This window comes from Podarcis tiliguerta (assembly GCF_965153285.1).
Source record: "Podarcis tiliguerta genome assembly, chromosome: 5".
In the NCBI taxonomy this organism is placed as follows: Eukaryota; Metazoa; Chordata; class Lepidosauria; order Squamata; family Lacertidae; genus Podarcis; species Podarcis tiliguerta.
This window is the reverse complement of record NC_139538.1, coordinates 2,258,810-2,283,887: the sequence shown is the minus strand read 5'-3', so window position 1 is coordinate 2,283,887 and position 25,078 is coordinate 2,258,810. Positions and strand designations below refer to the sequence as shown.

Sequence of the window (25,078 nt, the reverse complement as noted above, 5' to 3'; positions counted from 1 at the left end):
GAAACAGAGGGGTTTCAGAGAGAAACAGAATTAAATGTGGTAAAGAAAGTGAAATACCTAGGGATCTATTTGTCTTCCAAAAATTTGAATTTATTTAAGGACAATTATGAAAAATGCTGGTTGGAAGTAAAGAAGGATTTAGAAATTTGGTCAAGATTGAAACTTTCCTTGTTGGGAAGGATTGCAGCAATTAAAATGAATGTATTGCCGAAAATGTTATTCTTGTTTCAAACCCTACAGATCGTGGACAGAGAGGAATGTTTTGGAAAATGGCAGAAGGATATATCTAAGTTTGTCTGGCAGGGCAAAAAGCCCCGAATAAAGTATAAAATATTAACTGATTCAAAAGAAAGAGGGGGGTTTGCCCTGCCGGATTTGAGGTTGTACTATGAAGCTGCAGCCTTCTGCTGGCTGAAAGATTGGTTTTTGCTAGAAAACACCGACGTCCTAGATCTGGAAGGTTTTGATAATGCATTTGGTTGGCATGCATATCTATGGTATGACAAGGTTAAAGTTCACAAATTGTTTAAAAGCCATATTGTCAGAAAAGCGATTTTTGCAGTCTGGATGAAATATAAAGACTTATTAGAGAGTAAAACACCGAGGTGGCTATCACCGGTGGAGGCCAAAGCTCGAAAAAGACCCAATATGGAGGCCTATTGGCCGAAATATTGGGAATTAATTGAAAAAATTGGAGACGGTTGGAAGTTGCAGAGCCAGGACAAATTAAAAAACAAGGTGCGAGATTGGTTACATTATGCTCAAATTCAAGAGGTTTTTAAAATGGATAAAAAGGTTGGTTTCCAGGAGGGGAAATCGAAACTAGAGACAGAATTGTTAGAACCAAAGACCAAGATTTTATCTAGAATGTATAACTTGCTGCTTATGTGGAACACACAGGATGAGACAGTTAAATCTGCTATGATAAAATGGGCACAGGATGTTGGACATAATATTATGTTTGAAGACTGGGAAAGGTTATGGAACACCGGAATGAAATTCACGGCATCTAGTGCCTTGAAGGAAAACATTATGAAAATGATATACCGGTGGTACATGACCCCAGTCAGGCTAGCCAAGATGCATCACCTGTCTGACAACAAATGTTGGAAGTGTAAGGAAGCAGAGGGGACTTTCTTCCATCTCTGGTGGACCTGCCCAAAAGTGAAGGCCTTCTGGGAAATGATTTATAATGAATTGAAAAAGGTATTTAGGTATACCTTTCCTAAGAAACCAGAGGCCTTCCTGTTGGGCATGGTGGACCAGAAAATGTCAAAGAAAGATAGAACTTTGTTTATGTACGCTAGCACAGCAGCAAGAATACTCATTGCAAAGAGTTGGAAGACACAAGATTTGCCCACGCTGGAGGACTGGCAGACGCAGTTGATGGACTACATGGAGATAGCTGAACTGACCGGCAGAATCCGAGATTTGGATAAAGAAACAATTGAGGAGGACTGGGGAAAATTTAAAGATTATCTGAAAAAATATTATAAGCTGTATGAATCCTAAGAAAGTGCATGATTAGGAAACGTTAAGCTTCTGCGAATATGATTAAGTAAATGGTAAAATTAGTGACAAAAGAGAAAAGGAGACAATTTAAATTGAATATGTTATGTTTATTTTAAAGGTATTGAAATTGAGATATAATATATTGTATTTGGATACATAACATTCGAAAGTTACAACAAGGTATGAAATAAGGTAACAAAATGCTGACATTGTTAATGCAAAGAACGCAGAATCGGAAGGGGTGGGGAAGTCCAAGTTTTATTTTGTTTTTGTTGTTAAAAAAGAGAAAATTTGTTTCTTGTAACTACTTTATTTGTTTATAAACCTATAAAATTATGGAAAGAAACGCAATAAAAAAATTTATAAAAAAAAAAAAAGAAATACACTTTGCCGGAGGGGGGGGTGGAGTGGAGAATTCCTAGCACTGCTTGATTTATAACCTAGAACACAACTACTTTATAAAATGATCATGGGGTGTCCAGAAAATATAAAACAATGCAGCTACACATGAAGACAAATAATTTCCCCAATATAATGATAAACGAGCCCTTTATATACATTCCTTAAGTTGTTATACAAACTCGATGAGAGGTGTGAGTTTGCTTTTTCCAGGTAATCTCATTTATATTAGGTCTAATTCAAGTCAATTGGTCTAAACCACAGAGTCTAAGACTTGCCGATCAGAAGGTCGGCAGTTCGAATCCCCGCGACGGGGTGAGCTCCCATTTCTTGGTCCCTGCTCCTGCCAACCTAGCAGTTCGAAAGCACGTCAAAGTGCAAGTAGACAAATAGGTACCACTCCGGCGGGAAGGTAAACGGCATTTCTGTGCGCTGCTCTGGTTTGCCAGAAGCGGCTTAGTCATGCTGGCCACATGACCCGGAAGCTGTACGCCGGCTCCCTCACCCAGTAAAGCGAGATGAGCGCCACAACCCCAGAGTCGGACACAACTGGACCTAATGGTCAGGGGTCCCTTTACCTTTATCTAATTCGAGTCAAACAAATTCTCCTCTCCTCATTAGCACAAAGAAGCCTTTCTCTTTTCTGATCTTCCATATTTGCCCACGTTGGAAATCTCTGCTCACAACAATATGTCCTGGAGAACTGTAGAAGAATAGCCATTGCTCTTGAAGAGGGGCATGGCATGGATACTGTTTTCGGTTGTGTATATATATATATATATATATATATATATATATATATATATATTCTATGCTATGCTGAAATGTTTAAATGTTTCTTTGCCTTTGAGTCTTCCTGGCCCCCCTTGACATCCTCTCCACTGCCATTGCCTCTGGTGTTCCTTCCAGATCATCGGTTCAAAGGGTTCAGCCATGTGTGCCCTGGAGCCTCTGTCTCCCCCCCCCCCCCCCAGCCCACAGCACAGGCTGGACAGCAGATAGTTAACTTGGTGGAGCCCAAAGCCTTTTGGAAGGTTTTTTGGTCGTGCGCCATGCGACTCAGTAGCTCATAAAGGCAGCAGCTGCTTTTTGGGTTTTGGAGCAGCTCAGGCCCGTGGATAGAATTGTAAGCGCTCTCTGAAAAAAACAACAACACAAAAATTTGGTTTTGTCTGACTCCGTGCCAACCTCTCGGGGGACTGACTTGTCATTATGGGAGGAAGAAAGAAATTTCCCCTGATGTCATGCAGTCAGCAAAACCCACCAGTGCCCACTTGCCCTCCGAGGTGCCAACTTTTCACTTCCTTTGGGTCGCTAACATAAACAAACATGGAGGCTGCAGCGTTCTGCATTGCTGGGGAGAGAAGCCTTTGTGGGTTTTGACGGAGGAAAGGGTTTGGGCCACCGGTTCTTCCTGCATGTTTGTGTTCCCCCCCCCCACACACACTTTCCCCCTTGCTGTGCTTCCACGCCCAGCCTGCGGAGCAAGAATTCGTGTCTGCATTTCCTCGTAAATCTTGGCGTGCCGCCTGGGGCTACCCTTTTAATTCCCTCTCTGAGGTTTGCAGGGAGGAGAGGCTCAGCCAGACAAAGAGGATGGGAGCCACCGCTGTGCTGCTTTAGTCATCGGAATGGGTGCTCCTCTGTAGCTCTGGGTGAGGGAAGAAATGTGCTTGCAAAAAAGGACAATAGGGGGAACTTGGGGGAAAGACTGGAAAGGGCAATATCTGAAGAGAGAAGGGAATGGGCTCGTGGTGAATTCATTGCTCTGGTGATGACATTTTGATTTTCGATTTAACCACTAAACCATAGAATTGATTCCCCTCTCCCTCCTCCCTCCCTGACCATTTCATAGAAAAATAGAATAACTGAATCCTAGAATCCTAGTCTTGTGTACTGAGTTGAATAGGATCCAAAATGCAGCAGTCTGATTGGTCCTAGAACAGTAGGATTCAGAATGCAGCAGTCTGATTGGTCCTAGAACAAATAGGATCCAGAATGCAGCAGTCTGATTGGTCCACAGGAGCCACCCAATCCAGCTCCAGGTAGAAGTGAATCCGCAGCCTGATTGGCCTACAGGAGAATCCCGGAATTAGCCAGTCACGTGGGGCCCATTGTGTAAATAATGTATATAAAGCAGACATTCTGGGGGAACTTCCATTCCTCCTCACCACTATGAGCTGAATAAAGAGCATGAAATCCACTCTCGACTCCGAGTATATTTCACCTAGAATTGTAGAGTTGGCTAAGCAGGAATCTCAGCTAAAGCACCCATGACAGATGGACAACCAACCTCTGCTTAAAAACCTCCAAGGAAGGAGAGTCTACAAGCTCCAGAGGGAGACCGCTGTGGAACAGCTCTTGAAATTTAGTCAGAATCTCCTTTTCTTGTAACTGGAATCCATTGGATTGGGCCCTATCCTCTGGAGCAGCAGAAAGCAAGCTTGCTCCATCTTCCATGTGACAACCCTTTTGATCTTTGAAGATGGTTATCACATCTCCTCTCAGTGTCCTGTTCCCTAGCATCTATGACAGATGACCATCTGACCTCTGCTTGGAAACCTCCAAGGAAGGAGAACCTTGGAGGTTGTTCTGCTGTTGAACATCTCTTGCCATCAGTCATTCTTCCTAAGGGTTCGTCTGAATCTCTTTTCTTCTCATTTGAATCCATCGGTTTGGCTCCTACCCTCTGGAGCAGCAGCAGAGAAGATCTTCCATGGGACAGCCCTTGAGATATAGGAAGATGGCTATCACATCTCCTCTCAGTCTCCTCTTTTCCAGGCTAAGCATTCCCTCAACTGTCCCTCATACAGCTTGGTTTCCAGACCCTTGATCATCTTGGTCACCCTCCTCTGCACACCTTCCAACTTGTCAACATCCTTCTTAAATTGTGGTACCCAGAACTGGACACAGAAGTCCATAATAGAGCAGTACTATTATTTCCCTTGATATTGATGGGCATGTTTAGCCTGGAGAAGAGGAGGCTAAGGGGTGATATGATAGCCATGTTCAAATATATAAAAGGATGTCACATAGAGGAGGGAGAAAGGTTGTTTTCTGCTGCTCCAGAGAAGCGGGCACGAAGGAATGGATCCAAACTACAAGAAGGAAGATTCCACCTAAACATTAGGAAGAACTTCCTGACAGTAAGAGCTGTTCGACAGTGGAATTTGCTGCCAAGGAGTGTGGTGGAGTCTCCTTCTTTGGAGGTCTTTAAGCAGAGGCTTGACAACCATATGTCAGGAGTGCTCTGATGGTGTTTCCTGCTTGGCAGGGGGTTGGACTCGATGGCCCTTGTGGTCTCTTCCAACTCTATGATTCTATTCTATGATTCTATGATAGTAGACTTCTCTTGAGGCCACCTAGAATTGGTCAGGGGCAATGATTCCTCTGGCTAGAAGTTTCCGGAAACCACAGGAGGGAAGAATTGCTCTTGAGTCTGTACTGTGTTTGTGGGTTTCCCAGAAAGGGCAACTGTGAGAAACAGGATGTTGGACTAGATGGGCTATTGACCAGAAGGCTCTTTTTATGTTCTTTAGCTAGATAGAAAATCAGAGGTGGAGCTTGAATATCAAAATACTAAATATCGGAAATTGGCAAAGAGGCAGGAGACGAGATCTGTGCTTTGTTTTCGTTTTTTCACTTATGTTCTGAGCCAGGTGCTTTCTGAATGGGGGGAAAAAACAACAACCCGGGACTTGGGAAACGTTTTGTCTCCGAGACGCTTTTTGCTTTTGGTGTTCCAGAACTTGGAAGCCGTCAAAGAGCCCCTGCTTGTGGGATCGGCTCAGGGAGGGAGCAAAATAGAGGTTTATTTAGCTCATTTCTCAGACAATACAAACCCAAGCCAGAGTTTTGGCACCCACAGCAGAGGTGTTTGGGAGGTTTTACAGTAATTATATCTGAAATGGGAAACCTGTTGTCCCCCCCCCCCATATTTTTTTTCTAAACATCTAATCTGTCTCTTTTACTTAAGAAAAATAAAAAGTAGCATTAGTTTCAGTGTACCTACAAATACTTTTTTTTAAAAAAAAGCAACCCCCCCACAATGCACACACAGAGAGAATCATAAACAGTTGAGTCTAGTTCCTTTAAATTGGTGTGTTCCTGTAGCCACCCCCAAAAACACTCACAACTCAAAATGCTTCTGTTTCCCACCCTTCTCAGCCTCATAGAATGGTAGAACTGGAAGGGACCCACAAGGGTCATCTAGTCCAACCCGCTGCAATGCAGGAATCTCAGCTAACAAATCATGGACAGGTGGCCATTCGTTGTTTTTTTTTTTAATTTTTTATTTGGTTTTACAAAAAACACAGAACAGCAAACAAGAACAGATCCACAAGAAAACCTAACAAAGAAACACTACAACACACAAACACAAAACGATAAAACATAAAAAGAAAATAAAAAAATTAAAAACCAATTTCTATCTCCTTATATTCTTTTCATTATCTTATTTCCCCAACTTCCCCAGACCTCCCTTCTCTGTATTCCAAATCATATATTCTGTCCGCAAATTCTTTCCTTCTGTCCTAATTTCATTTTATAGTCATCTTAATGCATGATATATAATTACTTTTCCTTATATCTAAAACTGTTAGATCTTTTTCCATTTACTTTTTTACTAATAACCATTTATATCAATCTGATGTCATCAAACATTCGTTATCTTATAATATTTCTGTAAATAATCTTTAAATTTCTTCCAATCTTCCTTCACCGTCTCTTCTCCCTGGTCTCTGATTCTGCCGGTCATGAACAGGACAGGTGGCCATTCGACCTCTGTTTTCTGCGGCTCCAGAGGGTAGATCCCAAACCAATGGCTTCGAGTTGCAAGAAAGGAGATTACGACTAAACACCAGGAAGAACTTTCTGATAGTAAGAGCTGTGGAACAGTCTCCCACGAGAAGTGGTGGACTCTCATTCACCAAACGTTTTTCAGCAGAGGTTGGATGGCCATCTGTCATGGATAATAATAATAATAATAATAATAATTTTTATTATTTTTATTTATACACCTCCATCCCCAGCCAAGACCGGGCTCAGGGTGGCTAACACCAGATATAAAAACAATTGATTGAAACACAACTTTAAAAACGAGATTAAAATACAACATTAAAACATCAAAATGCAGCCTCATTTCAGTGGAAACTCAAATCAAAAACTTTTTGGGGGATGAAAACGTCAAGTCTTCACCAACGCCAACTATCCAGACTGGTCCTACGTGGGCCAGAAAAAAAACCAGGGAACCAGGGAAGTCCCCAAGTAGGAGTTCCATCACAGAAGGAGAAAGGAAATAGGAAAGAGGGGAAGGGGATCAAATTGATTCCAAGCCGAAGGCCAGGTGGAACAACTCTGTCTTACAGGCCCTGCGGAAAGAAATCAGATCCCGCAGGGCCCTGGTCTCATGAGACAGAGCGTTCCACCAGGCCGGAGCCAGTGTTGAGAAGGCCCTGGCCCTGGTGGATGCTTCAGCTGCGATTCCTGCATTGAAGGGGGTTGGACTAGAGGACCTTCAGGGTCCCAATTATACAACCATATGATGCTTGTGCCTCCTCTAGCGTTCTCCAGGCCTCATTCTATGAAACAAGAAAGCCATTGTGGCACAATGGTTAGAGCATTGGACTAGGACCTGGGGGATCAGGGTTTGAATCCCCAAACAAGCCACAAAGCTCACTGGGTGACCTTGGGCCAGTTACCACCTCTTAGCCTAATCCACAAGATTGTTTTGAGGGTGAATTGTGGGTAGAGAACAACCATGTACAGCAGTTTGAGATCCTTGGGAAATAAAGGTGGTACATAAATGAAAGAAGCAAACAAATTGCCCTCCTTGATCTGTCTGCCGAAAAAGACGGCACCTCCTCACTTGTCCAAATGTTTTGCTTTCCAGGAGGGAGGGAGAAGGCCTGAGGATCTTCTGGGACAAACAGCGAGAGCCTTCTCTCCTGGCGCGCTGGAACCCCTTCTCCACCGACATGCCTTACACGACCTTCACAGAGCATCCCGTGAAGAACATCAACCAGAGGTTTATCACCATCTGCCAGGTGGGCGCAATGGGTCAAGAGGGCACAAAAAATGGATTGGGCTAATAGTAATGCTGTGTCAGGCAGGGGATTCCCCCCCCCTCTCCCTTCGGCAGCTCACTGATCAGAATCAACGAGCCGTTGATAGTTTTACAGTCCTTTTTATTACAGCATCATGTTGCCAACACAAACAGACAACCCTCTTCTTCCTCTTCTGAACTGATCTGATCTGCCTGCTGCTGCATTCCCCAGCCTTCCTCTTCAGAATACAGTGGTACCTCGGGTTACATACGCTTCAGGTTACGTACACTTCAGGTTACAGACTCCACTAACCCAGAAATATTACCTCGGGTTAAGAACTTTGCTTCAGGATGAGAACAGAAATGGTGCAGCGGTGGCAGCGGGAGGCCCCATTAGCTAAAGTGGTGTTTCAGGTTAAGAACAGTTTCAGGTTAAGAACGGACCTCCAGAACAAATTAAGTACTTAACCTGAGGTACTACTGTATTCCCCGACATACCGAGGGTATAATCCAGTAACTTCCAAAGTGGACATCCCAATGTTAACAGTAACAATAAAAAAAAATAACAGAGAGTTCCCTTGCAGCTCATCTTGATACCAACCTCTCTCTTGAGAGCAGCTTGGAGAAAGGCAATTCTGAGTGGGGAAACGGCTGGTTAAGCCCCTCTCCCCACGCACCCATTCCCCACTCCCATTTGCAGCTTCCGCGGACTGCTTTTCTTAAAAATTAAGCTCTGAGGATTGGTAAAGGTAAAGGGACCCCTGACCATTAGGTCCAGTCGTGGCCGACTCTGGGGCTGTGGCGCTCATCTCGCTTTATTGGCCGAGGGAGCCGGCGTACAGCTTCCGGGTCATGTGGCCAGCATGACTAAGCCGCTTCTGGCGAACCAGAGCAGCGCACGGAAACGCCGTTTACCTTCCCGCCTGAGTGGTACCTATTTATCTACTTGCACTTTGACGTGCTTTCGAACTGCTAGCTTGGCAGGAGCAGGGACCGAGCAACGGGAGCTCACCCCATCATGGGGATTCGAACCGCTGACCATCCCATCGGCAAATGGAGAAATGCAGGAGGGATGTGCGGGCGGTTGCAGTAGGCACAGTGGGCATCAGATAAATGTCGTGGCATGAAACTGAGATCATTCAATAATGGATTCCTGGTGCCTTAATGTAAACAGGAAATGAGTGGCATATGCCCCCCTCTCTCTGCAGCATGAAATACAAGCTCCCTAGCCATCGATTTGAAACCACACACGCTCAGGTCAGAAACAATATTTTCTCCTCCCAGAATTATCTCCCCATCTGCACGCTCGTAAGGATGTCAGTAATCGGATCCCCCTGTGGAAAACAGAGTGAGAGAGGGAGTTCGGAGTGGCTTGTTCAAAGGGACGCTCCTTCGCCTCCGAGTGCTTTAATCCAGCTTTGGGGAGCGTTGGGAAGTTGTCCCTTTTTCAAACCGCCGCCCCTCCCCTCGTGGGCGCAAGGAAAAGGAGAGAAAAGAGGTTTTATTTTCCTTCAACGAGACGGGGTGGATTTCTCGCCCAAGTGGTTTCAGGAAAACATCCGATTTGGCAAGAATGGAACCCTTCACGCTTCAAGAGATGAAGGAGCTGCTAGGAATCCCACAAACTCCGAGGGCAAGGAGGGAGGGAGTTTGCGGGCTCTGAGATCATCTTGGGGAGAGCAAGGGGTGAAACCGCAGGTGGGTCGGACTTCTCAGGTCGCCTCTCCAGCCCCGAACCTTTCATTTGTAGGACTCCAGGTGCAATCACTTTTCAGCAATCCCAAATACTTGCAGCAGAAAACACAGGCAGAGATGTACCTCCGGTGGAAAGGGACCAGCACGTGAGGCACGAAGACACAAAACACCACCTTTTAGATTTTACAGCAGCAAAATGTGGTCACAATAGGGCAGCCCGCCAGAAAGCATGCAGGCAAATAACACAATCTGCCAGGGCAGCAGAGACCTTGGAGACTGAGCAGAAGCAAACAGATGCAGGTACTTGAAGTTTAAGCCCAGCCTAGACATTTTGGCTTCATAAGCTGCTACTAGCTAGGCTTGTCCTGTAATAGTCCATTCTGGTTAGATTTTATTGCCCCCTTTTAAAAATGGGGTTTAGACCAGGTTTCCAGCTAGGATTTGCTGTAGCCACTTAGAGCTTCACTGCAGGAAAAGCGGGTGGTGAAGGAGGGGAGAATAAATTATTAGTATTTCTGTTTAATGCATTTTTATCCCGTGTTTGCGTGGCAAGGTCCCAAACCTTCCTGGAAAATGAAATAAATACACCTGAAACAGTATCTTTGGTTAAAAGGCGAAAAAGGCCACCACTTTATTGAGTGGTATTGGCTTAGGCACTGGAAACCACACAACTATATCTGACTCCTGTCTATCTGCAGGAGTCTTGAAAGGGTTAACCACCAGTAGGGGGAGTCCTGCTGATGCACATCAACTAGGGACTCCCCCAGGGTCACTGCTAGGGGTCGTGCCATGGCCCTAGCCCCCCGTCTGGGGCTTCGGACGGAGACCACGCCCCCCCAATTCCTTTAACACAATACCCTTGAATTCGGAGGGGTGGGTAATGGCCACTACCTCCCCTCCCCTTCAACCTAATACTCGAAGGCCTAACCGCCAAACCTTACAAAGTTGTGATGATTTGCTACAGGGTAGGCAGAAAAACCAAATGGCCGGTGCCAATTTGCCAAGTGGAAAAATTCCTACCAGGCCCCTTGGACGACCAAGGTGACCAACCGAGGTCCATAGCAAGGTCAGGAGATAAAAGAGCCTAACCTAAGGGAGGGAGGGAGGGATAACTGGCCAAGCAGGGAGAAAAACAGGGGCGAGTCCTCAGCCATGGGCAGTTTAAATAGCCTGCGCCTTGCCCCCAGACTGTTCAGATTGGACGGCCTAAGGGTGACATGGCCGAGGACCATTCAATGGTGCAGGGGAGGGCTTGCTCCCAGCCCACAACGGCATCTCCCCAGGAACGGGACATGGCTTTCTCCCAAGTTGGGATTCAAGGCAACACAGAATTTTTTTGAAACATTATACAGTGGTATCTCAGGTTAAGTACCGTATTTTTTGCTCTATAAGACTCACTTTACCCCTCCTAAATAGTAAGGGGAAATGTGTGTGCGTCTTATGGAGCAAATGCAGGCTGTGCAGCTATCACAGAAGTCAGAACAGCAAGAGGGATTGCTGCTTTCACTGCGCAGCGATCCCTCTTGCTGTTCTGGCTTCTGAGATTCAGAATATTTTTTTTCTTGCTTTCCTCCTCCAAAAACTAGGTGCGTCTTGTGGTCTCGTACGTCTTATAGAGCAAAAAATATGGTTCTTATTTCGTTCCGGAGGTCCGTACTTAAGCTGAAACTGTTCTTAACCTGAAGCACCACTTTAGCTAATGGGGCCTCCTGCTGCTGCCGCACTGCCAGAGCACGACTTCTATTCTCATCCTGAAGCAAGGTTCTTAACCTGAAGCACTATTTCTGGGTTAGCGGAGTCTGTAACCTGAAGCGTATGTAACCCGAGGTATCACTATACAAGGAGTAATAAGAAGAAACAAGTTAAAATACAATAGAACACATTTGGAACCAGCAATTAAATTCCAATTTGTCAGCCCAGCAATCAACATCTTCTGCACTTTAGTCTCCAAAGGCCTGTCTGGGCAGGAAGGTCTCAGCCTGATGGTGGATGGATAACCAAGGAGGGAGCCAGTCCACTCTCTTGAGAGGGAACCCCTCAATCTAGGAGCAGCCCAGGAAAGGCCCTGTCTCAAGATGAGCAGGCGCTGAGGCGGCCATCCACCAAGGATGGGATTTGGTTTGGGACTTTAGGGTGTGGCAAGGTAGCATCACCCGGATCCCAAAGTGCCCTCTCCTTTCCCAAGAAGGCGTATGCATCACTTCCTGGTGGGCGGCACGGCTAAGGAAAACCCCAAGCCGATTTCCATTCAGGATGGTGCCTGGAGACACCTGTCTCCAAAGATTTGCATTTGCAGATGACGAATCGGTGACTTTTCTGTGATGTCAGCTTATCTGAGAAGGGCGAGCTGCTTTTGCACTCAAGGGATATTGGCCAACTTCATCACACACTCCTAATGCCTGCAATCGGTTCTTCCTGCTAATCTTGTTGGGATAAGCAACTTTATTGCAGTGGTATCATGGCAGGGAATCCTGTGGCTGCAACTGGCTCAGTCGAGGGGGGGGGGTGGCACTGAATGACCACGACATTCCTGCTGCTCAGGGAAGAGACCTCTCCAAACATTCACACTCCAGCTTCTGTGGCGGAAGAAAACGTAGCTGAAATGCCTTATGAGGAACGGCTAAGGGAGCTGGGCATGTTTAGCCTGGAGAAGAGGAGGTTAAGGGATGATATGATAGCCATGTTCAAATTGTTGGGTTTTCGCTGTATAGTAGCGCAGAGAGCTTGCTGGGGAGAGCTTGCATTAAAAAGAAGGGACTCAAAAATAACTTAAACAAGGTTTTAATAAGAAACAAAACTCCTTAAACACCAAATACATCTACAAACAAACACGACCCAACCACCAACCCATCCCCAGGGTAAAATGGCAGAGCTAGGTGCTGCTCCTTATATACTGTGGCCAATTCCCAACACAGCTTAATCAATGCAACTCAGCAGCACCTGCTATGCCTCACAGCTGCAAGGCTGGATCTCATTAGTTTACTCTGGCCCTTGCTCTGGCCCCTTAAAGGTATACACATTGGGTGAAACAATGATGAACCTTTAGATTTAAAGAAACAGTTCAACATTTCCCCTGCGGTTCATCATTGTGGAACAAAAACATAAAGCATACTTTGTACATGTTTTTCATGTGTAACCTTTGGAAGTGCTTTAGTAAAAATGTCTGCAATTTGATTGTTACCTGGAATATATTCAATTACAATCATTTCATCAGCAATTAGTTTCTTTACAAACTGCAAACGTAATCTTAAGACTCTAGTGCGCTGCGTATTGGTTTCTGAACATAGGATAGCAAGTCCACTCTGGGAATCAAGGTAAACTATCACTGGTAGTGTTACTTGCATCTGTAGGTCAGCAAATACTTGCATATACCATTCTATATCACGAGTGGCCTGAACGCATGCACATAATTCACTCTTTGTTGTGGAGAGACAAATAATGGTTTGTGTCTGGGACTTCCATTCAAAAGGACAACCGTTATAACAAAACACCATACCAGACACACCCCTGCAATTATTTTGTTCCACTGCATGAGATGCATCGCAGAAAATTTCAAAACCTTTGTCAACACTTGATGTAAACTGCAACCTATAATGTTTAGTATGTTTAAGGTACATTACCACTCTCTTAAGAGCAGAGAAACACTGTGTAGTGGGCTTTTCCACAAATTGATGCATCTTTTAACAAGAGCTTAACTGTTTCATATTTTACACTTGGTGAATAACACAAATCATAATCTTCACCTGGAATTTGTTGAAAGCCTCTGGCGACTAATCTTGCCTTGTACCTTACAACTTCATTTTTGTCATTCATTTTAGCTCTATAAACCCATTTTGAATCTATAAGTCTCATATCTGGGGTTTGAGGTACAAGAGACCAAGTGTTATGCTCTTTTAAAGAAGCTATCTCAGAGTCCATAGCTTTATACCAGTTTACAGCTTGGTGCTTAGGTAAATTCTGAACATCATTGTAGCTTTTTGGCTCAAAAACTGCCTTATTGGCATACACAGTATTAAAATGTTCATCTGCAAATCGTTGTGGCTTCTGTCTCTTTCTGTCTGAACGTCTCAGTCCGGAAGGAGAGTCAGACTCCTCAGACTTAATAGGAATAAGTGAACTACTAGTTTCAGGTTGTAAACCATCATTTTCAGACTGAAGAGATGCCTGTAGGCTAAGCTCACGGTCAGAAAACTCAAGAGAATCTAACCTCCCCTCGGGTGCCTGTAACTTTAAATCATCAAACAAATTATCAGGTTCAACAGGCTTTTTGTCTTCTCCCATTAATTCAGAAGCACCATTTCCTGCTGCTGCTGCTCCTGCTTCCTCTTCTTCCTCAGTTTCATTTATACCATCAGTATCTTGGAAAACAGCAACTCCATTCCAATTAACAGTTTGTATCATGCTTCTGGTAATATGAAATTTGCCAGTTGCTGGGACGTAAATTCTGTACGCCCCCTGCTGGTAGCCCATTAATTTTCCCTGAACACTACGCTCACCCAATTTCTGCTTAGCGGGATAATGCATAATTACATCTGAACCCCAAATTCGTAGGTATTTCAGATTAGGGCGTTTTTTAAACAGCTTCTCATAGGGGGTGACATCTAAACCAGAATGATAACTTCGATTTTTAACAAAACAAAACGCATTGAGCGCTTCAGCCCAAAAATCTTTGGGCAGATTAGCATCATGCAGATAAGTCTTAACCCCTGCCTGCAGGTCACGCTGCACAACTTCAACAAGCCCATTTTGCCAAGGACTTCGGGGGCAAGATAACTCATAAGTAGTCCCCTGCGCTTCCAGGAATTTCTCAAAATCCTCAGAAACAAATTCCCCACCCCGGTCAGAAAACAGGTTCTTAATTGGTTTGTTAAAGTGCGTTTTTACCCAGTTGCAAAAAACTTTGTACTTCTCAAATGCTTGGGACTTTTCAGCTATTGCATAAGTCCAACAATATCTACTATACTGGTCTATCAGGGTAAGCCAGTACTTAGAACCTCCTAATGATGGTGGGAGTGGCCCAACTAAATCACAATGTACACGCTCAAATGGCTCAGTTACTTTCCTATCTGAGCACCTACCCTTGCGTGCAACCTTAATCTTATTTTTGCAACAGGATAGACATTGCATAAAGAATTTACATGGTTTTAAGTTGAGGCCATTAACAATATTCTTTGTCTTAATTACATCAGCAAAATTCAGGTGTCCCAGAATTCTGTGCGCCTCGTGGACACACCCGGAATGTGGTCTTACATTCCTCAACCCCTGGCTTGACTGTGCTGCTCTGCAATTTATAGGCGATTGGGAATAGGTGCGAAAATACAGTCTATATAAACCATCAGATTCCCGGGCATACAATAGACGTTTGTTCCCCTCAAAAAACTCACACATTGAATTTAAGAAACGCACAGTTATGCCTTGACGAGCAAAACACCTTACTGATAATAAATTGTCCACTGATGGGCAGTAAATGCAGTTTGCTATCGTAATGTTTAAAGAGTCAAGTTTAACAGTACCTCTGCCAAGCGACTGCAAGACTTGTGAATTGGCTAAATGTACATTACCAATTTCCTCTTCGAAAGAAATGAACAAGCTTCGATCGTTGCAGACGTGCTGAGACGCTCCTGAGTCTACAACAAAAGACTTCCACTTGGCACCTTTAAGTCTTTTACAATCTGTTGTCCAAGCATGAAAAGCTTGCGGCTCGTTTCTGTCTTTACGGTACGATGTCGGCTGCTGGGCTGCCGACCGTGACTGACGAACAGAAACAGTCTTGGGAGTACTTTGCTTTCTTTTGGCTCTGCAGTCCTTTGTAAAATGTCCCTGCTTATTGCAGAACCAACAACGCTTTGCAGCTTTAAATGCAGTCGTATCACCACAAGTTTGCATATGGCGTTCCTCATTACTTCTGGAAATAGGAGTGCTTATGGCACAAGCCTCCCTTCTGTCCAGCTCGCCCATTAATCTTGCTGTTACCCCTTCCACCGTTAATTGTGCTGGTGGAACGGCAGATATCTGGCTAGCTATACCATCAAAGTCCTCATTAAGGGAACAAAGGATGATAAAAACATACTGAATATCAGGTATCTCCATGTCCCTTCGAATTAATTCGCAGCGTATTGCCTCCAGACGTCTCAAGTGTGCTGCCAAATCACCACCAGGCTGCAACTTCGTCTGGTACAACTGCTTGAAGTACGTCAATGCAGACGCTGACTCTTTTCTAACATGCACTGCTGCAAGACTGTCCCACATTTCTTTGGCAGTTTTCTTATTTCTTATATAGACTACCTGCTGGTCGCTGACTGCCAAATTAATTATCGCCCTGGCTTTCGCATCTCCTTTCAACCAAGCATTAGTCACAGGGTCAGGAGGGTCATCAGTTACATAGGTCCATACATCTCTAGAGGTCAAAAGCGCCTCCACCCGAAAAGACCATAAACTATAGTTCTCATCTGTTAGCTGTGGGAAGACTAGAGCCCTCTCCGCTTCAGTAACCCGGTCAACCATTCTGGAACTCTTCCAGACCCACAAAACTACGCTAACAGGAGAAGGAGTTTTCAAACCTTTCTCAGAGTCCAAAAATATGCAGTCATCCACTCAGCAGCTGGGCCCATAACCAAAGATGTTGGGTTTTCGCAGTATAGTAGCGCAGAGAGCTTGCTGGGGAGAGCTTGCATTAAAAAGAAGGGACTCAAAAATAACTTAAACAAGGTTTTAATAAGAAACAAAACTCCTTAAACACCAAATACATCTACAAACAAACACGACCCAACCACCAACCCATCCCCAGGGTAAAATGGCAGAGCTAGGTGCTGCTCCTTATATACTGTGGCCAATTCCCAACACAGCTTAATCAATGCAACTCAGCAGCACCTGCTATGCCTCACAGCTGCAAGGCTGGATCTCATTAGTTTACTCTGGCCCTTGCTCTGGCCCCTTAAAGGTATACACATTGGGTGAAACAATGATGAACCTTTAGATTTAAAGAAACAGTTCAACATAAATATATAAAAGGATGTCACATAGAGGAGGGAGAAAGGTTGTTTTCTGCTGCTCCAGAGAAGCGGACACGGAGCAATGGATCCAAACTACAAGAAAGAAGATTCCACCTAAACATTAGGAAGAACTTCCTGACAGTAAGAGCTGTTCGACAGTGGAATTTGCTGTCAAGGAGTGTGGTGGGGTCTCCTTCTTTGGAGGTCTTTAAGCAGAGGCTTGACAACGATATGTCAGGAATGGTCTGATGGTGGTTCCTGCTTGGCAGGGGGTTGGACTCGATGGCCCTTGTGGTCTCTTCCAACTCTAGGATTCTATGATTCTATGAAATGAAAACGTATTTTGGGCCTGATTAAGGCCTGGAGGGAGTGATAAAGGTTGAGATGAAGGGGACAGATTTCCACCTGCTTCTTGACATTCAGAGCCCTAGAAGCAGAGGGATGGGTGAATCTGCCAAATTTGGTTTCTCGGTATTTTCAGCCTTAATTTCAGTTCTCCTTATTTCCACAGCAGCTTATTTCCTTCCTTCCTTCCTTCCTTCCTTCCTTCCTTCCTTCCTTCCTTGTCCTCATGAACATTTATTAGCACTTTTTTTCCAGATTTCTCCTAATGTACAGATTTGTGAATACAATTTTGCCTAATATATACATTTTTTTGCAAAGCAATTTTGGTGCACGCTTTACTCTGGTATCTATGCATTTTGCACAAATTACTTTATTGGAGAACTGCATTGAGGGTTTCAGAGAAGTGCAGATTCCACGGAGGGCTGTGTTTGGGTTCCCGCACTGTTTCAGAAAGTGCAAAATGAGTATAATCATAGAATCATGGAGTTGGAAGAGACCACAAGGGCCATCGAGTCCAACCCCCTGCCAAGCAGGAGTAGGTCCTCCTTTAAGTGGGAACCTGAATCGAATTTCTCAGCCCACCCCATCTGAGCATCACATCTGGCCTGGAACTGAGCTGGCAATTCTCACTACCCATTAATTGCTTAGTTCCAGAAATACAGTTCTTTGCACTGAGGAGCTTGCAATCTCCACGTCGAACTCTGAAGCGATGTGTGTGAACCTGTGTGAAGAGGCAACAGGGGGTTAATCATGAGCAACATGGCTTTGTTTCCCCCAAACACCCACCAGCTATTTCTTCCCGAGTTGTGTCTCTCGCTCAGGGCCGTCTTACAAATAGAGGCTAGTGGCATGGGGTGCCAGGGAAGAGGTGGAGGCTGAACGCGGCACCTCCTGGCATCAGCTCGCCACCCTTGCCTGCCTCCGCCACACCATGCTGAAGCAGCGCCACGCCCGGAGCCTCCATCTGCCATGGTCAACACGGCACGGAGCGGCCAGCTGAGCCAAGAGGTGCTGTGCCTTACCTCCATCTCTTCCCCACCGGAAGAGTCACCATTCAGCCGCTGCCCGCCTCCTCCAGCCCCGCCGGCAGCGCCTCCCTCCCTAAAATACTATGGGAAACGGGGGGGGGGGATGTGTGTGCTGGAGGGAGCTTTGCCCCACGGCACTGGATATGCTTAAGACGGCCCTGCTCTCTCTGTTTACTCTCGAGATTTTGGCACCTCTCCACGGGGTCTGTCTGTCTGCCTGGCGTGTAACCCAACCTCCTTTTGTGCTCCCTGGGTTCTGAGGATGCCTCGGCGTGTTAGAAGTCACTGCCATGGACCGGTTTTAATCCTCGATCTCTGAATGGGGGCAGAAAGAGCCAGCATCTTTCGTGTGCACAAGATTCCGAAAGCTCCTGAGACTTTCAGAGCAGGAATTGGGGGGGGGGGGAGGATTTTTCATGCACCCCATGAGCCTGCAGCGTATTTCCAGTGTGGGACAAAATGTTCTCTGGGGAGGTGGCAGAGGGGTGGTTGAAGGACAAGTGGAGATTCCTGGTTCCTCAGTATTCTCAGCAGCGAGATGGCCGGGATTCAGTTTCAAATGCTATTTGCTGCGGACGGCCAAGCGTCACTTGGTTTCCTAGGCAGGCTGTTGTTTTCCTTCGGTTGCAATGGGAGCGACCCACAGAATGTGCACAGTGGCTGGCTGGCTTAGGCCATTCCTGTCAGGGCATTTTTAATATGTGGGCATCCTTAGCTCCCAACCACACTTGAGAAATGGGGATGGGGTAAGAATTTGTTTTGGTTTGGCACTTGTAGGCAAGTAGACCTAATTTTGCAGGGTGTGTGAACCAAAGCACAGAGATCCTTCAAGATTCACACTTCTCTGAATTTTGCAATGCAGTTTGCCAGCCAAGTATGGCGTACAAGAATGCATATGGGTGAAGCGTGCATAGAAAGGTATATATTAGAGAGGGTAACATCCAAAAATGTGTTATATTTGAGATTTGCAAAATAAATAAATACATATGTCTGCATTGGACAAAACAGAATGTAAATGTGTACATTAGGAGAAAATTGCACTAAAATGTTGCTGAATTTTCATGTGGACTTTTTTTTTATAAAAAAAAGATTTGCAAAATGATGTGGAAATTTGGAGAACTGAAGAACTGGAATCTCGGGCAAAACTGATGCAGCTGTCTTTCCCCGCGCCTTCTTCTCCTGTCCTCCAAGAATTCCAGGGCAGTTCTGCATCCTTGCGTAGAAGGAGTGCGGGAGATTTGCATTTGAATGTATTTGTGGCTTCCTGTGGGAGGGAGTTCCTCAGTTTGCACTGTGCAGAGAAAGCCTCCTCTTTCTATCTGCAAGGTCATGATGGCCCAACATAAATTATTACTAGACCAGGCTACAAGTCTATTGTCCTGTTCAGCAGCTCCCCCAAAAATGTGGCCCGCCTGATCGGAGTCTTCTCCTGCCTTTCTGCAGATCTCTGCCTTCACTGCTATGCTGGTTCAAGCAGTCCAGAATGCCGAAAGAACGGATCCCACAGCTGGCCGAACTGCCGAGGTGGAGGTGGCCCATGAGCCCCTCCTCATAGAGACCTACACGGGGCTGATGTCTTTCCTCGGAAACCGAAACAAACTGGGCTATTCCCTCGCTCGGGGGAGTTTTGGCTTCTGAACGTCCTGCAAATTGGGGGTTTTCCTTTTGTGGTGAATGTGTTGTGTTTATTCCCCTTGAAATGTTGCTAAAGAGGGTGGGGGCTGTTATTGAAAGGGCTGTGAGGTGCAACATCCCCACCCGGCCTTATAATGTAGGAAACTGTGTGCTGAGTCCAACCATGTAGCTCATAGTGGGCATCATCTCAGGCTGGAAGCAGCTCTCCAAAGTTGCAGACTTTTCCCAGGATTACCCTGGGGATTGGACCAGGGACCTTCTGGATGCAAAGCAGCTGCTCTGAGCTACCGTCCTGGAATGGCAAAACCTCCTTTTGCAGGGTTCAGGGCCACACAGGATTTAACCACAGGGTGTGGAAAGATCTCCCCTGTTGAAAGGAGCCACAGTTCTCTAGAAGCCTGACAGCTGCCTGCAAGACAATGGCCCATCTAGTCCAGCATCCTGTTCTCACAGGGGCCAGTCAGATGCCTGGGGAAAACCCACAAGCAGGAGCTGAGCACAAGAGCAATGCTCCCCCCTCCTGTGGTTTCCAGCAACGGGCGTTCAGAAGCATCGCTGCCTCCAGCTATTGAGGCAGAGTATAGTCATTGCGGCTAACAGCTCCACTAGTGTTCATAGAATTGCAGAATTGGAAGGGTTCGTCTAGGTCAGCCCACTTCAGTGCAGGAATGTGGTATCTGAGGAACATCTGAACATGATCCTCCTTGGTTTTTTCCCATTGCAAGCTTCTCTCCTGATAACTCAGGTGTTTCAACACCTGAGCTGGATGCTTACCTGAGATTCCTGCATAGGTGGCACTCGGGGTCCTTTCCAGTCTACGATTCTATGAGCATTAAGAGAATCCTCCAGAAAAACAATCTCTCAAAGGACCTGCTGATGGCATTTTACCATTGTACTGTTGAGAGTGCATTAACTTATGGTCTGTGTGTGTGCGGTTTGGGAGCTGCATGGTCAGGGGGAAAACAATGCTGTCCGGGGTTGTAAAAATTTCAGAGAGAATAATTGGGTGCACTCTTCCCACCTTGGATCAAATCTATGCTTCCAGGTGCCATAAGAAAGCTGCAGAGATAGCGCAGGATAGTGCGCACCCCGGAAATGATCTCTTTCAGCTTCTGCCTTCTGGAAGAAGGTCCAGGGTTATAAAGACTAGGACCAGCCGCCTGAGAAACAGTTTCTATTCAAATGTGATTTTGGTTTTAAACGCAGTGTAAGGAGTCTCTATGGGAGTATATTGTATTTAATTATGGGATATCAGAGTTTTTAGGGGGCTAACCAGGCTGGGATAGCTGGGATAGCAGCCTTGTTGGTTTCTGAATGTCTGATGTAGATTTTCAAATTCGCCGTTCTGTATGGGACAATGACAAAAAAGATTATCGTATCGTATTAAGCTCATTGTATCTAAAATGCAGTGACAAGAAAAAAGAAAATCCGTGGCACATTTCGGTGAAACTGGCCCTGTTGCCAAAGCAAAACCACCCTCGCCTAGTCCCAGGTTTCCACCTCTACAACCTAGGGATTAGGCAAGCCTACCCAGCAAGGTTGTTGTACGAGGCAACGTGGATTCCTTAGAATACTCTGCGGCTGCAGTCCTAAGCCACTGGGGCACAATGTGAATTGCATAGGACTGTGCCCTAGGCTGCAATATAAGTGCTATTATTTCAGTGAGAGTGGCTGAACAACTGTTGTTGTAAACCATAGAAGGAAAGAGTTGCTCAAGTCCTTGTTTGTGGGTTTCCCATAATGGGCATCTTGTCAGTGAAGTTCTACTCAGTATTGATCCAGAGTAGATCCCAATGTATAGTTGGCAGCGTAACAACTTGAACATGTTGGAGGATTCCCAACAAATAGACCAGAGGCCATTGTATTTCATCCAGCTGAGCTTTACTGCTTTGTTGTTTAGTCGTTTAGTCGTGTCTGACTCTTTGTGACCCCCTGGACCAGAGCACGCCAGGCACTCCTGTCTTCCACTGCCCCCCACAGTTGGGTCAAACTCATGCTGGTAGCTTCGAGAACACTGTCCCACCATCTCGTCCTCTGTCGTCCCCTTCTCCTTGTGCCCTCCATCTTTCCCAACACCAGGCTCTTTTCCAGGGAGTCTTCTCATGAGGTGGCCAAAGTATTGGAGCCTCAGCTTCAGGATCTGTCCTTCCAGTGAGCACTCAGGGCTGATTTCCTTCAGATTGGAGAAGTTGGATCTTCTTGCAGTCCATGGGACTCTCAAGAGTCTCCTCCAGCACCATAAATCAAAAGCATCAATTCTTAGGCAATCAGCCTTCTTTATGGTCCAGCTCTCACTTCCGTACATCACTACTGGGAAAACCATAGCTTTTACTATACGGACCTTTGTTGGCTTTACTGCTACTGAAGACAAATGAACATAATGGTCACAAATCCATTACATTCAGGATTAGCACTGTCCATAAGAAATCCAGTTGCAGCAGACCTAACGTAATCTTACAATAACTTATAAAAGGACTAGACCTTAACACTAAGCATACTATGTATAGGACACCACACCAGAAATAAAAGAGATAGAAAAGACAGAGAAATCCAGGCTGCTTCTGGCCTCACTATTATAGCCAGCATGACCTTGACAGAAAGAGAGAAGAGAACCAATTTAAGCCAACTGTACTCATCTTCTCTGAAGGAATAACCCAAACAACATGAACCTTCTGCTTGTTTCTTTCCCGCAGAGGAGCTTCCAGAACCCTCTTGAATTAAGTAGAATAGGAAAGATCTCTACACATCAGGGCAATACTTTCGGCACTAGGAAATGCAAACTGGCACATTGGGTTGGCCACTGTGAGAACAGGATGCTGGACTAGGGGATAAGAGAGGTCATCTGGAAGACAGGTCACAGCCACCTGTCCAGGTGATGGAATTGGCTTTGCAGTGGGGTCAGAGAAGGCTAAAGGCGCCTGGGGAATTGGGGATGGGTGCAGGATGGATGGGGTCCCCAACAAAGTACCATCTGGTCCCCATCCTAAGAATGAGACACACACACACACTTCCTATAGCAAATGACAGGTCATGACAGCCTAATCTAGGTGACCCTGGTGCCTCAATCTGTACCCCAACCCTGGACCAGAAGTTATTTTCTTCTTATTGTTTTATTTCAGTTATGTTTGTGTTATCTAGATTATTAGCTGGTCATTAGAAGAACAACTGTTTAGAGATTGCTGCTTGAGTTTGATTTTCCTCGTCCCTCTTTGTCTCTTTTCCTTTGTGTACCATGTTTTTCTTTTTTCTATTGTACGTCCGTGGGAAGAGACTGCCTTGTTTTCATAGTCTGTAAGCTGCTCTGGGAGCCTTTATTTGCTGAGGAGCGGCGCAAAAATGGTCCCAATAAAGACATTAATATTCTGTGTTACCATATTAAGAGTGGGTTGAATTATTTAGAATTTGGGGTCAGGGGAAGCATCCATGCATTTGTTTGAGGGAAGGGCAAAGCAAGGAAACAGTAAAAGGAATCATTAGGTATTTAAATAAAATGTGAAAACCTTGATAAACTATTGATGAAGGAGGTGGGGAGTTAAGTAATCAATTCACAGATGGGTGGAAACTACATTCAGTTCACATTTAAAGTTAAATCTTCCTAATTTGTACTTTTGAAAACAATTTGAGAACTGAAACACAGCAATCCTTTGGAAGCTGCACTGCTCCAAATATTGGGCTGTGGTTCTGCAGCCAAGAAACCTAATGTGATTAAGTCAGCCAACCCTCGTATCCATACAGGGCTTTTTCAAAAATAAAGATGGCAGCTACAAAAGGCCATAGAATCTTAGAATTGGAAGAGGCCCCAAGACTCATCGTCCAAGTGCAGGAATCGCAGCTAAGTAAGGACTTTTTAAAAAGAGAGTCCGGGGCAGGTGTCACTCACTGGGGGGCAGGAACCCTGGCAGTGCCCACAGATACTGATGCCAACCCAGCAAGGTTGGCAGCTCAGAGGTCTGAGACAGACTAGGAGAAATGCAAGTGTCTGTTGCTGGCTTTCGGAGGACCGGTGCTATTTGGGGACTTGAGCTACTACTCAACCTTTGAGAACACAAGAAGAAGAAGAGGAAGGGGAGGAGGAGGAGGAGGAGGAGGAGGAGGAGGAGGAGGAGGAGGAGGAGGAGAAGAAGAAGAAGAAGAAGAAGAAGAAGAAGAAGAAGAAGAAGAAGAAGAATTTATTATTTATACCCTGCTCATCTGCCACTCTGGGCAGCTTCTAGCAAAATATTAAAATACAGTAATGCATCAAACATTAAAAGCTTCCCTAAACAGGGCTGCCTTCAGATGTCTTCTAAAAGTCTGGTACTTGTTTTTCTCTTTGACATCTGGCGGGAGGGCGTTCCACAGGGCGCGTGCCACCACCGAGAAGGCCCTCTGCCTGGTTCCCTGCAACTTGGCTTCTCACAATGAGGGAACCGCCGGAAGGCCCTCGGAACTGGACCTCAGTGTCCAGGCAGAACGATGGGGGTGGAGACGCTCCTTCAGCAGGATCAGGCCCATGGTCCCTCTAGTCCAGCATCCTGTTCCCACAGTGGCCACCTGAAACGAAACACGACCTGAATGAGTCAACTCTCCCCTGCCTCTAATTTGCCAGAAAATACTTCTCTTAATTTCTTCCGAGTGTAGAGAGCGTGAACCCAGCTGTTATGGCTAGTAGCCATGGAATAGCACTCTCCTCCATGAATTTGTCAAGCCGACATTTAAAGCTATCTCCTTTGGTAGTCATCACTGCCTCCTGTGGCAGGGAGTTCCATAGTTTAACAATGTGCCGCATGATGGAGTTCTTCCTGGTTTCTGTTCTGACTCTCCCACCATTCAGCCTTCATTGGAGGTTTTAGTATTAGGAGGGATAGAAAAAGCCCCTTCCGAGCTCGAGAGGAGGGGGGGTTGCGGGCCACCCTCTCCCACACACGCGGGGGCTGGTTTTAGCCCCCGCGAGAAGAGGGAATCCTTGGGTGTGTCTGCGACCCGGCCCACCAATGGTGGGCAGGGGAGGCATGGCCTAGCCTATTTAAGGTCGGCACGCCCAGGGACCGCCCTCTTTGCCCCGTTCCAGCTGGCCAGTTTTCCCATCCCACCCACCCTTTAGGCTTAGCTAGCTTTGACCTTGCTATGGACTCTGGTTGGTCGTCGCAAGGGGCCTGGTAGGAATTTTTCCAACTTGGCGCACTTCCAGCCTTTTGGTTTTTTCGCCTACCTCGTAGCAAACGTCACAACTCCCTCGGTATTGGCGGTTAGGCATTGGCAGGGGTAATTGTTATGCAAATGAAGGGGGGAAGGAAGCGCCATCACCTTCCCCCAATGAAAAGGGTAGTCCGGTAGAGGACTCCGGGGGGCGTTGCCTTGTCCGAAACCTAGGGAGGTGAGGGCCTCCGGCACGCCCCCGAGCAGTGACACCCGTGGGATCCTAGTTGGCATACATCAACAGGACTCCC

General features: G+C 45.8%; 1 protein-coding gene and 1 long non-coding RNA gene across 3 annotated transcripts in view; both read left to right on the top strand.

Moving 5' to 3' along the window:
* Nucleotides 1-21,087, top strand: part of TPRG1 (tumor protein p63 regulated 1) — a 62,138-nt gene extending 41,051 nt beyond the window's left edge. For both annotated transcript variants that reach the window (XM_083442429.1, XM_083442430.1), the window contains exons 5-6: nucleotides 7,802-7,955; nucleotides 19,458-21,087. In XM_083442429.1, coding sequence (XP_083298555.1) covers nucleotides 7,802-7,955; nucleotides 19,458-19,652 — 349 coding nt within the window. In that variant the 3' untranslated portion in view covers nucleotides 19,653-21,087. The remainder of the gene's footprint in view (nucleotides 1-7,801; nucleotides 7,956-19,457) is intronic.
* Nucleotides 1-21,087, top strand: part of LOC310678558 — a 59,111-nt gene extending 38,024 nt beyond the window's left edge. The window contains exon 2 of the long non-coding RNA XR_014511850.1: nucleotides 20,709-21,087. This is a non-coding gene — a long non-coding RNA (uncharacterized lncRNA). The remainder of the gene's footprint in view (nucleotides 1-20,708) is intronic.
* Nucleotides 21,088-25,078: the final 3,991 nt, after the last annotated feature.